This window comes from Ciconia boyciana, chromosome 2, assembly GCF_034638445.1.
Source record: "Ciconia boyciana chromosome 2, ASM3463844v1, whole genome shotgun sequence".
Classification (NCBI taxonomy): Eukaryota; Metazoa; Chordata; class Aves; order Ciconiiformes; family Ciconiidae; genus Ciconia; species Ciconia boyciana.
The window spans coordinates 87,290,330-87,303,627 of record NC_132935.1 but is presented as its reverse complement, the minus strand read 5'-3'; the positions used below and the strand labels follow the sequence as shown (position 1 = coordinate 87,303,627).

The following is a 13,298-nucleotide window of genomic DNA, read 5'->3' as shown; positions in this document are numbered from 1 at the left end:
TGTTTCACTAAGATCATCCTTAAAACTTTGCCTTTTAAAGAAACGTAATAGCAAGTAACTTGAAACTGCATAATATTTAGTCAGCCAGATGTTTGCTGGCATTTTTTTATTATCCTTGTATTTTAATATTTAAATGATGCTTGCAACAAAAAAACCCCACAAGCAAGGGGGTTTTTTTCATCCCTAATGTAAGCAAATTAGCTGAATTTGCTTGCAAAATATATCATAGGGTTATACATGATCAGTATTTAAACAGAGAAGTTCCCAGAGAACTTCAACTGCTACAACACCCACCTTGCTATAACCTCCCTTCTACAACTACCTGAAAGGAGATTGTAGAGAGGCAGCTGTTGGTCTCTTTTTCCTAAGTAACAAGTGATAGGGCAAGAAGAAATGGCCTCAAGTTGCACCAGGGAGATTTAAATTGGATATTAAGAAAAATTTCTTCACCAAAAGGGTTATCAAGCATTGTAACAGGCTGTCCAGGGAAGTGGTTGAGTCATCATCCCTGGAGGTGTTAAAAAGATGTGTAGATGTGGTGCTTAGGGACATGGATTAGTGGTGGACTTGGCAGTGTTAGGTTAACAGTTGGACTCTATGATCTTGAAGGTCTTTTCCAACCTAAATTACTCTATGATTCTATGATTCTAACAAATGATGAATGGGGGAATAAATAGGAGATATTTTCTTGCTGTTTGTTGTTATGCTAAGGGACTCTGGTTGGCAGTGCCATAGTAGATGAACAATTCCTGTAAAATGGAAAAGATTTTAGGCTATAAAAAATTCTACATACTCCTTTTAAACTATGGTTATGGACACTCAGAAGTGGAGGAGTTGATTTTCATCAACTTAACACCAATAACTGACTGCATTCATGATCTCCACCTGTGAAGTAAAAGACTAGTGTTTTCTTGACTTAATTTTACAAAAATCTCTAAAGATTTATTTGCTAATAACTCACTAAAAAATTAAAAGTTTCACCCTTTAAAAACAAATAATATTCTATGTTTGTATTATCTGTTTTGTTCATCCAGTAAGTTATTGGAGGTTTATGTGAGAAAATAAATTTAGAGAAAGACAAAATTCCAGTTGAGAAAGAAAGCAAGCTGCTGTATTAAAATAAATCTAACCCTTGTTTCATGAAGAAATTTGTTGCTGTATTCTGGATGGACAAGAGAGAAGTTGGGAGTTAATCACGCATTTGTTAAGGCAAACAGAAGTACATTGCAATTGTTGATGTTAAAGATTATAATCCTGACAAAAGCTGTGATATGGAGACAAATGGCTGTATTTGGAAGAACTGGGAGAGGAAAAACAAACAGGGTTTAACAAGTATGCCACAGGGAAGGAGTAGTGTCAAAAATTAAATGTAATTCCATGCTTGAAAAAACACTGCCATTTAAAATAATGGATCAGAAATGGAGAATAAAAATGACCTAGGCTAAAGATTAAACTATTTTTGGAAGTTAAACTTAAGAACATAACTGAACATTCATGCATGCACGCACAAAAATTCAGCCATAGGTACAGTTTTTATTGCTACAGTATAAAAAAACCACTCTGAAATAAAGCAATAAAGATGTCAAGAATTGTATTTTGTCTGGGAAATGACATTTTGCCACCCTTATGTATAGAAACTTCAGTGAAAAAACCCACACATTCATTTACCTGGCAGATAAACAAATGTTGATAAAGGGCTTGCCATTACTTCCCCCAAGAATACCCAAACTTTTTGGTAGGCATTGCAGAAAGCACTCAATCCATGTATTGAACTGACCTGATGCAGCTGACTCTGAGAATTGTGACACCAGATTCTCATCAAGCTCTGAGGTGGTGCATCTGTAGAGTATGCTACAATGTTTTTCAAGAGTTGTAATACATATATATAATCTAACTGGCATTTTTCACCTGATGAATCTTATTGGTGTACTTTGCTATACTAATAAATAGAAAAATCTTGGTTTAGAAACAAATGTTTTTATTTTGAAATTTAAATTGAAACTTTAACTTCCCTATCAGAAACATCTATTTGATAAAATACCATTTTTATCATAAAAATATAAAATATCCTCTGAATTCCTGTCTTAGGTGTTGATTTGAATTTAAAATGATGGATCAGAGATTAATAACACAAACAACCTAGGCTAAAGGTAAAGCTATTTTTGGAAAGTTTAGTCCTCTTTGTAGTTACAAAAATATATATACATATGTATTGAAAAAAAGAAATAGAGGAGGACTAAGGTAGAATCTGGCCATTTTACACGTGTATGTGTACCACAACATGAAACATGGATGGATGGATGCTCTTGTTGGAGCAACTTCTATGATACACTTGTTTAATATTTGTTCAGTTAATATGTTCTATTATTTAAGTCAATATGTGTATAGTTTGAATATGAAGTTGTCTTAACACTTCTAGACTACTTAAAGTAATCAGACAGCTGTATCAAAAACCTAGGTGCATTTGGTTTTTTTCTTGTTTGTTTGCTTGCTTTTTTTCCTGCAGCTTATTCAAACCATAAGTGCAGTAGACAAAGATGATCCTCTTGGTGGACAAAAATTTTTCTTCAGTTTAGCTGCCGTTAACCCTAACTTCACTGTTCAGGATAATGAAGGTAAAATTCATGCCTGTTCCAGGGAAGGAGTTTTATCTTTGCTGTCTGGCATATATTCCTGAAATATATTTGCTTTTGGTGTCTATTAATATGTAGAAAAGCCGTTGAAGCAGCTGCTTGCAAGAATAACAATTTTACCTGAATGTTTGTGGTTTATGACTTCTGCATTTTTATCTGTGTAAGGGAGGCAAAAGCTATCATGGCAAAAATGGGATAAAACAAATTATAAAGAAAATCAGTAAATGTGTTGGCTTGGGGTGAGTAGTTGGACAAAATACTTGACTGAAGGAGAAAAAAAAGGTTTAAAAAATGTTTTCAGCTGACAAGATCAGTTTTTTCACTTTAGCCTTCTGTCATATAGTTCTGACTCCCCTGGTCTTCTGTTTTGCCTCTTTCTGACCATTAATGAAAATAATGGCTCTGAGTGCATAGCCACTTTGGCTTTTCTTTTGATCCTTTGTCAATCTTTCTTTATCAGAGAAAATTCCGAAGATTCTCTTGGTAAAGTGGGATTATGCACCCATTTTGGCCTTCATTATCTGTATGACTAACTGAGAGGGCTCTAGATTACAGAAGAAATAAATGAGGGGGGACATGGTATCAGCCTTCAAATGTGTTAAAGGCATAAAGACAATGGGAATAATCCTCTTTTCCTGATGAAGATTTCAGAAAGTAATAGTCTGCAAAGAACATGAGGAATTTTAGGTTAGACAGAGAAAAAAATTCTAATAGTAGAGAAAGTGAAGAATTGAAATCAAATTGTTTAGGTACCTTATAAAATCTCCGGCAGCAGAGGTATTTAAAGATCCATCAGACACATAGGTTTTGATGTTGAGTGAAAAAAAATAGCATACAAATACCCAAAACCAATGAAGGAAAACTATGTTTCACATCACTGAAGCTATGAAAAAAATATATCATTTAATACTTTAAACAAAGATTATATCCTGGTGACTAGGTCCTGAGTATATAGAGGTATAGACCTTGTTATTTCATTTCTATTTCTAATTATTTTATTTCTTTTTGCACATGGCTTATTTTAATTCGGCCTGAAGTTGGCTGGCAAGACAGCTAACCACCTACTTCAAGAGATCCACAAGTATGATGAAAAATAAATTTTCCTTCTAATGGAAACTAAATCTGTATTTTCTCTCTTTTGGACTAAAAAGTTAGCAATTCTAGTGTTGTCTCACACTCTAGTGTTGTGGCCCCAACACTATATTAAATAGTCTCTCCCTGTTATTCATTCCTTCCCTTGCTTTCCTTCCCTCTGGCCACTGAGTGAGCACCTTTGATGCTGAAGTATACTGCATACAGCTAAGATTTGTCTGCTACAAGTACAGTTTAGTAAATTCACTTCTCAAAACTGTGCAGGAATACCTACCGCCTTTCATATTTTCTGAATTCCTAAGACAATTTTTCCCCAAAAAATCTACTCCATGTGCTAAGGTACATAATTCATTGTTCTACAGTATGTTGAAAGTGTTTTGGTGTGGAAAATCTCATACTGAGTTTACAGATAGCATTCCCATGGGTGTCGTCATGGAAGATCCATAAAAAGAATCTTTCAAAACAGAGTGCTTGTTGAACAGCGTGAAGTGGAAGGTTATTTTTTCTCAGCTGGCCACTTCATTTCAGGGTTTTAGCCCTGAACTGGAACTGTGTCATGCACTGCATGCATTAATCTATAAAACATTTTAAGCTTTGAGAAATGCTCTTTTCAATTACACTCGAAGGTGCTGTAGAGGCACAGAGGAGCAGGCCAGATGTACATAGAAAATTATAAATAGCTTTCTGATCAAATGGAAATGTCATTAGGAAAAGAGAGATATCACTATGATATCAGGAACAGTTTCAAAATGCTACCAGTGATATAAAACATGATGGTTGCATGTGCAACTTTTTATATTCACACTTTTTATGTTTTTCATGACACACTTTTTATATTCATATACTATACAACAGTGTATTTTAATCACTCTAGATAACACTGCCAGAATTTTGACAAGAAGGAATGGCTTTAGTCGACATGAAATAAGTACTTACCTTCTACCAGTGGTGATATCCGACAATGACTACCCGATCCAGAGCAGCACTGGCACGCTGACCATTCGAGTGTGTGCCTGTGACAGCCGGGGGAACATGCAGTCCTGCAACGCTGAGGCCTTGCTCCTCCCTGCTGGCCTCAGCACAGGGGCACTGGTTGCCATCCTCCTCTGCATCATTATCCTGCTAGGTAAGAAACAAAAATGCATCTTTCCCCCCATGAACAAGTGCTTCAGGCCTGACTCATTTTGCAAAACTATGCAGATTGGTAAAATTAATGATCATGGCTTTTGCAGGAAGAATTTAACTGCAACTTAAAACAAACAAACAAAAAAGGCAAAACCTGTTTGTCTGGGAATTGGACATTGTAAATAAAAATTCAAGTCCCAGACTGTTAAAGCTATCAGTGTGCAACAAGAAGTTCATTTTTGTTCTTTTGTTAAGTTATCCAAAAAAGATTAGAGAGGAGGAATAGCATAATCAAAAATCACTTTCATGTCTTTAATTTGAAATTTTTTTGGAGGGAATGTCTCTTTTTTATTTAAGTAACTATCTAAAATCAACATGCAGTATATATTTCACACAGAATATGCCAGTAAATAGTATTTTTACTATATGAAAGCACTGTCTATCCAGAGGTTTCTGTGCTGTAATAAAAAAAAGTAAATTTTATAAAACCTCCATTTTGAGCTTTTCGGAATATCACTTAATGACCTGTAATTCACCTCAAAACCAGTTTTTAACAGTATACTTTGAGCTTGAAAAAGGGAAAAGATCTTCAGAATAGACCTGGCTATTTTAAAATTCATTAAAGTTACAGAAGGAACATGCTGACGAGCTCATGGTTCTGTAAAGCAGAGCACACGTGTGTGCAAAATAGCACATTTTGATATAGACCTTACTGTGCTATCGTAATATAGATACAGATGTTTATCCATTTATCAGACAGAAATGAATTGCTGAAATGTACCTGAAATAAAGCTCTTGTACCTGGTGGATTAGCTACAAAGAAATTGTTAAATAGAGATCTTTATCCATTTGTTTCTCTCTTTAAGTTATAGTGGTGCTGTTTGCTGCTCTGAAGAGGCAACGAAAGAAGGAGCCTTTGATCCTCTCTAAAGAGGACATCAGAGACAACATTGTGAGTTATAACGATGAAGGCGGTGGAGAGGAAGACACCCAAGCCTTTGATATTGGCACACTGAGGAATCCTGCAGCTATCGAAGATAAGAAGCTTCGACGAGACATTATCCCTGAAACGTTATTTGTACCAAGGAGGACTCCTTCAGCACCAGATAACACAGATGTCCGAGATTTCATTAACCAAAGGCTAAAAGAGCATGATACTGATCCTTCTGCACCACCGTATGACTCACTTGCAACCTATGCCTATGAAGGAAATGATTCAATAGCTGAATCCTTGAGCTCCTTAGAGTCGGGTACTACCGAAGGAGACCAAAACTATGATTACCTCCGAGAATGGGGTCCTCGGTTTAATAAGCTAGCTGAAATGTATGGTGGAGGAGAAAGTGACAAAGACACTTCTTAACCTACAGTAGGCTACATTTCTGTTTCCTTTGAGCGGAAGTAATTTTACAGACACCTTCTGCACTAAACAGTATTTAACATTCAGGAAAATTTTCCTGCCACTCAGCACAATGGTTTCCTTTTAAAATTTGTTTTAAAGTTGTCCATTAATGTTATTCATTCTTTCTAGTAGGATGCCACTTGGAATATATACAGTATTTTATTTAATCACCTTCCAAGAGCCAAAGCTATGGAAATTCAGTGTTGTCCATTTAGTAAAATAAATAATATCTTACCTTCAGAAATTTGAACAGGGTGATAATCCCTTAAGCAACCTCATGTACAAGCCGCTTCTGTTAAGTACATGTCCTATCCTTGCAAGTTCAGCTTTTAAGATGGCAAAGAAGAAAAAATCCAATATGTCCTGTTCTGTACATTAAAATTAAAACAAAATGTACACGTGGTGTTAATAAGTGTAATATGCAGCTGGTTTAAAAAAAAAAGTTTGTGCAACTTCATTTCATCAAATTCTATCTGCCAATGTTTTATATTTATATTTTTGTATTTATTTTTAAGAAATAAACCAGTTTTTACAACTATCTTGATGCTTGCCTGCCTGTTCTGGCCATCAATTCCAAGCTTGAAGAGAACGTGAAATTTCTTTGATGACAAAGCTGACTGCTAGTACTTCTATGCTGCAGTATTCTCCATACATGTAACAAAATCTGAAGTGTTTGTACTCACAGGGAGAGGACCAAGTTACAGACCTATTTGCTTACTCAAAAGTGCTACTTCCTACAGTTGTCACATTTAAGAGAAAATTTTATTTTTGAGCTGAACTAATGAAATTATATTCTAGAAAGATGAACTACTATTTTGTCTCAACTTGAATTACCTTATTCTAAAAACATGCTGGTACAACTAATCCATCCAAACACATAAAATTAGTTTAAAAAACTGAGTTTATTTGTTCTATAGTTCTCCATTTTTAATCATAATTGCATCATCAGACATGATCTGTAACTGCAATGGATAAAGTGTAAAAAGATGTTTAAACAATCATTTTTAAGCACTGCCCTTTTCCAAAGACAAATCATTTGAAGACAAACCACTGTGTGTTGTATTGCAACCGTCTAAGGATGACCGAATCTCCTTTAACACTGTTAGGCTGAAGGCTGACCGTGTCAGTAAAACTAGCATACCCCCCACCCAATTTACTGAGTTTTCTGATAGCTTGGAAAAGTCTAGTGAAAAGAAACCTGAGCAACTAGCCAACCGTAACAGAAATCATACTTCAGATATCACAAAACAAAGTAGGTATCCCAAGACATTTTAAGATGTCTATTTTTTTTTTCAATCTTTAGATTACACAAATCTCTTTAGTAAAAAAGCACTGCAATTTTGAAACATTACCAAGATGAAATAACTTCAGAGCAAAAGCAGGATGTCATAGGGTCTGTATTTACTTATTTATTGTGGAAGGAACACATCTGAAGGATAATCCCTCTGTCTCTCTTAACTTCTTACTGGCATAAAATCAACAAATATTGAAAATATATTAGTCCTTCGAAAAGTGCAATGCTGCATTCTTAGAATCATAGAATCATTCAGGTTGGAAAAGACCTCTAAGATCATCTAGTCCAACCGTCAACCCAACACCTCCATGCCTACTAAACCATGTCCTGAAGTGCCACGTCTACATGTTTTTTGAACTCCTCCAGGGATGGTGACTCCACCACCTCTCTGGGCAGCCTGTTCCAATGCTTCACCACCCTTTCAGTAAAGAAATTTTTCCTAATATCCAATCTAAACCTCTCCTGATGCAACTTGAGGCCATTTCCTCTCGTCCTATCACTTGCTACTTGGGAGGAGAGACTGACACCCACCTCACTACAACCTCCTTTCAGATACTTGTAGAGAGCAGTAAGGTCTCCCCTCGGCCTCCACTTCTCCAGACTGAACAATCCCAGTTCCCTCAGCTGCTCCTCATAAGACTTGTTCTCCAGACCCTTCACCAGCTTTGTTGCCCTTCTCTGGACACACTCCAGCACCTCAATGTCTCTCTTGTAGTGAGGGGCCCAAAACTGAACACAGTATTCGAGGTGCAGCCTCACCAGTGCTGAGTAGAGGGGCATGATCACTTCCCTAGTCCTCCTGGCCACACTATTCCTGATACAAGCCAGGATGCTGTTGGCTTTCTTGGCCACCTTGGCACACTGCCAGCTCATGTTCAGCCGGCTGTCAACCAGCATCCCCAGGTCTTTTTCTGCCAGGCAGCTTTCCATCCACTCTTCCCCAAGCCTGTAGCGTTGCATGGGGTTGTTGGGACCAAAGTGCAGGACCCAGCACTTGGCCTTGTTGAAACTCATACAACTGGCCCCAGCCCATCGATCCAGCCTGTCCAGGTCCCTCTGTAGAGCCTTCCTACCCTCAGGCAGGTCAACACTCCCGCCCAGCTTGGTGTCATCTGCAGACTTACTGAGGGTGCACTCAATCCTTTCATCCAGATCATTGATAAAGATCTTAATCAAGACTGGCCCCAAAACTGATCCCTGGGGAACACCGCTTGTGACCAGCTGCCAACTGGATTTAACTCTGTTCACCACAAGTCTCTGGGCTCGGCCATCCAGACAGTTTTTTACCCAGCAAAGAGGACACCCACCTAAGCCATGAGCCGCCAGCTTGTCTAGGAGAATGCTGTGGGAGACAGTGTCAAAGGCTTTACTAAAGTCTAGGTACATAACATCCACAGCCTTTCCCTTGTCCACTAGGTGGGTCACCTGGTCACAGAACGAGATCAGGTTGATCAAGCAGGACCTGTCTTTCATGAACCCATGCTGGCTGGGCCTGATCCCCTGGTTGGCCTGCACATGCCTGTTGAGCGCACTCAAGATGAACTGCTCTGTAATTTTTCCCGGAACTGAGGTCAGGCTGACAGGCCTGTAGTTCCCCAGATCCTCCTTCTGGCCCTTCTTGTAGATGGACGTCACATTGGCAAGCCTCCAGTCGTCTGGGACCTCCCCTGTTAACCAGGACTGCTGATAAATGATGGAGAGTGGCTTGGCAAGCTCCTCTGCCAGCTCCCTGAGTACTCTCGGATGGATCCCATCCAGCCCCATAGACTTGTGAGTGTCCAGGTGGCGTAGCAGGTTGTTAACTGCTTCCTTCTGGATTATGGGGGGTTTATTCTGCTCTCCGTCCCTGTCTTCCAGCTCAGGGGGCTGAATACCCTGGGGATAACTGGTCTGACTGCTAAAGACTGAGGCAAAGAAAGCATTAAGTACCTCAGCCTTTTCCTCATCCGTGGTGGCAATGTTCCCCCCCACATCCAATAAAGGAGGGACATTCTCCTTGGCTCTCTTTTTGTTGTTAATGTATTTGTAAAAATATTTTTTATTATCTCTTACAATGGTGGCCAGATTGAGTTCTAGCTGGGCTTTTGCCTTTCTAATTTTCTCTCTGCATGACTTGACGAGATCCCTGTACTCTTCTTGAGTTGCCTGCCCCTTCTTCCAAAAGTGGTAAACTCTCCTTTTTTTCCTGAGTTCCAGCCAAAGCTCCCTGTTCAGCCAGGCCGAACTTATCTTATTTGATCAGATATTTCTTCTCTTTAATGGAGTGATTAAACCAAATGAAGTTGAAAGCTGAATACAGTGTCATTATGCAAGCTATTTTGGTGCAATGGAGACCAAATTTGTATTGACTTGATATCAAGTTAAACTATTTGATCTATTAAGAAACTGTGAAGATTATGGATTTTTCTTCATTTCACTCAATAATACCTTCATTAACTAAGGAATTTTTATATCCCTTTATAGAAAATAATTCTGAGAATATTAAGAAACATCTTAATCAGCACTACAAAGTTTTGTAGAACTCTTACAGGCCATACAAACAGTTGATCTTCTTTATGATTATCTAGTGAAAGGACCTAATTTTTTCTTCCTTCCTAATCTCCATTTGTCCTTCAACAGCATGTAATAGGATGAAACAAACAAACAAAATTCCTCCATTAAATACATAAATAGCCAAAAGTCACTCTTCCAATACTGTTTTCTGTCTGCAGCAACATTGACATCAGTGACACCCCACATATTTAACTGAGTCTGTATTAGGACAGAAGATAAAATAGTCTGTAATACAGCTGGTTTTTACCTCTTTGTTAAAAACAAGATTTTGGTTAAACAGGTCCAGCCAACACTTTTACATATAACTCAGTAAGAATCTGTTTTGCTTCCAGAAAAAAAACAAAACAACACACATCTCCCTCACTCCTTAAACATATCAGCAAATGTCAAATAAGACTCTATTATTTTGATTTGTATTACAGTACTTATTTCTGAATAATCACTATGTGGAAATATTTGTCTGTCACTACGTTTAAGGAAGTTATTTTATAATTGTTCAGCAGAATCTGAACCTAATGTTTAAAATTTAATCCTGTATGCATTATTAAATAAAATAGTAGTATACATTGTGGAAGTATATAACAATATATAAACTTACTACTAAAATGATTATATAAATAATACAAATGAAAATTTGTTTTACCCCTTGCCACATCTTTGGAATTTTATTTCCCAGTACATTTTAGGAAAAGGAAAAAAAAAATCCATTTCAGCACTATAGTTGGTACTGTGCAAATAGCATTCACTGTACAAATATATATCATTTTACTGTAGAAATAACTCAGCTTAGTGGAAGTGGGCATAGGAACGTGCAGTCACCTGTGCAGACAAATCATAAAAAAGCATTCAGGAAGTCATAATTCATTGTCATCTCTAATTTATTTGGGAACTGGATCATTTAAGCAACTGAGTCTGGTCCTTAATATTACAAGCAGTCACAGAATAGTCCACAAACAATGTTCTCCATGCTCTTACATGCCATAAGTCTTACAAGTCATAACAGCTTAGTCAAATGTAAGGCCATATAGTAAAAGATAAATGCCATGAGTATCAGATGTCATAGAAAGGCAGAATAAAGGAATCAAGGGTACTATCCCAATATCTTTCCTACACCCTTACAATAAGAAGAATTGGAAAGTGAACCTCCCAGACATTTCAAAGTGGAGAAAATGTAAAATAGGATACCTGCTTCCCAAATAGTACCTGCTAAGCCTAGCCACATGGAATTATATGAAAAGTAACAAAATGTTAACAACATGTAGTAAACAAGACCCTGGTGTTGTTTAGTCTGAATGAATTTTCTGTACGTTCTTACGACAAAAATGCCACAGGACCACACAAAACAAAGAGAAAATACATTAATACTGCATTTCAGCTGGAACCTACAAATGACTTACAAGACAGACCTTACAAATGTTTAAAAATTCAGAAACTTATCAAAACTCTTCACGCCACTGGACCCCCAGGAAACTGAATTTTTAGAGTCTGTTGCAAAAAAATGATTTATTTTTTTTAAAGGGATTTTGTGAAAGGAGGTGTGTACAAGTTCTTATGTTAACAACAACAACAAAAATAGTAATGTTTCATAAGGCCTTCAAGGAAAAGATTGATGGTAAGAACTGTCTAAGCAGACTAATAAAAACCAGGGACTAAAACAAGAACGTAAATTAACAAAATGTTCACGTTGCACATCATCAGGTCAATATCTACCAGCTGCCAGCCCTGTATATGCGGATGTTTTTCACTCATTCACTGTTACAAGGTGTCACTTTTCCACCATTTGTCCTTCAACCACATGCAATACTATTCCCAGGCTAAATTATTTTTCAGTTATATTACTGTCTGTCAAGAGTCTACCCTTCATTCCTCTCATTCATTGTCCAGTGTGACTCTGTTGCCCTTGAATCAGATGTTCCTATAGTCTTTTTTTAAATTCTTCTTATGCTACCTATCACACAAAGTTGGAAGAAAAAGAACAAAATTTGCTACATTGTTCTTCTTCAATCCTCTTCTTATAATTGTTCCTACTGGAGTAACTACAAAAATACCTATTAAGAGCTACAGAGCTGCTCACTATGCTAATTGTGAATGATGGAGACAATTAAATCTAATTATTGCTTCAGCTTGTTTCAGACTGGTTTGCTTTATTCTAACAGAAGTCAAATTCTTTGACCGTGTTCCTCTAGGATTATCCAACACTTGGGAAAAAGTAAATATTTTCTTTTGGCCCATCACTAACTACTCAAAAGAAAAATCAATGAACGTTTTAGGAAGCTAGTTAGTAACATATATCTGATATAAACATATCAACAAAGGAGTTTAGGCTTCCTTACTTTTTGTCAAATGAGTGAACTAGAGATCTGACTATAAAAGTTACCAGAAGCCTTCCAACATTGTATTATGGTTATCAGACTCACTTGAACAGCACAGAAATCACCCAAGAGTAATCTGTTCACAGCAAGATGAGCAGATAGATGTTCAAGCTGAAACAATTTCACTTATTTGTAACAGTGTCATCTATTATGTCCAAAACCATTATGTAAATAGTAAACATAAAGAGATAATAGCAAATATAAGGAGACATATGAATACAAATTTTTTTTCCAACAAAATGTCATGGGCTTCAGTATTGTCTCTCCAGTTTTTCAGAGGCTTATTCAAACTCTCTTCTAATATGGTTGAACTGGCTCAAAAGTCACTTTTCACATAACTGAAGATGTAAAATACAGTAATAACAGCATGGGAATTGATAAATACAATAAGCCAGACAGAATGATTTTTTTTTAAATTTCCTTTTGTTTCCCCTTCTTTATAGCTATTTTTGTTTTCATTTTAAAGGAATATAGTACAACTATGAAAACAAAATCACAGTTTTTAAAATAACATTTTTTCTGAATGCGAGTTTCTCTTTAAAAAAAAAAATAATTTAAACCAAACATTTAACTTTTGAGAAAACTTCATTGTCTTGAAGTTGATGTCAACCTCAGTGAACAATGAAAAACAAAAAACTCTTTGAAAGGAAATATGATAAATACTCTTTCTTTGTTTTTTGGCTACAAACCAGAGATCGCATATATTTTGAACATATACTTAGCAAAATACTAATGAACTTTTCCATTAACATTTGCAAAACAATATTTTGATTATTGATTAAGCATTGTAAGGAAAAAATTTTCTAAATATACTTGGACCCATGTTTAGG

The 13,298-nt window shown here is 36.6% G+C and overlaps 1 protein-coding gene across 1 annotated transcript in view; it reads left to right on the top strand.

Annotated features, from left to right (window-relative positions):
• Nucleotides 1-6,210, top strand: part of CDH10 (cadherin 10) — a 65,355-nt gene extending 59,145 nt beyond the window's left edge. The window contains exons 9-11 of the mRNA XM_072851358.1: nucleotides 2,507-2,615; nucleotides 4,600-4,851; nucleotides 5,717-6,210. Coding sequence (XP_072707459.1) covers nucleotides 2,507-2,615; nucleotides 4,600-4,851; nucleotides 5,717-6,210 — 855 coding nt within the window. The remainder of the gene's footprint in view (nucleotides 1-2,506; nucleotides 2,616-4,599; nucleotides 4,852-5,716) is intronic.
• The last annotated feature ends 7,088 nt before the right edge of the window (nucleotides 6,211-13,298 follow it).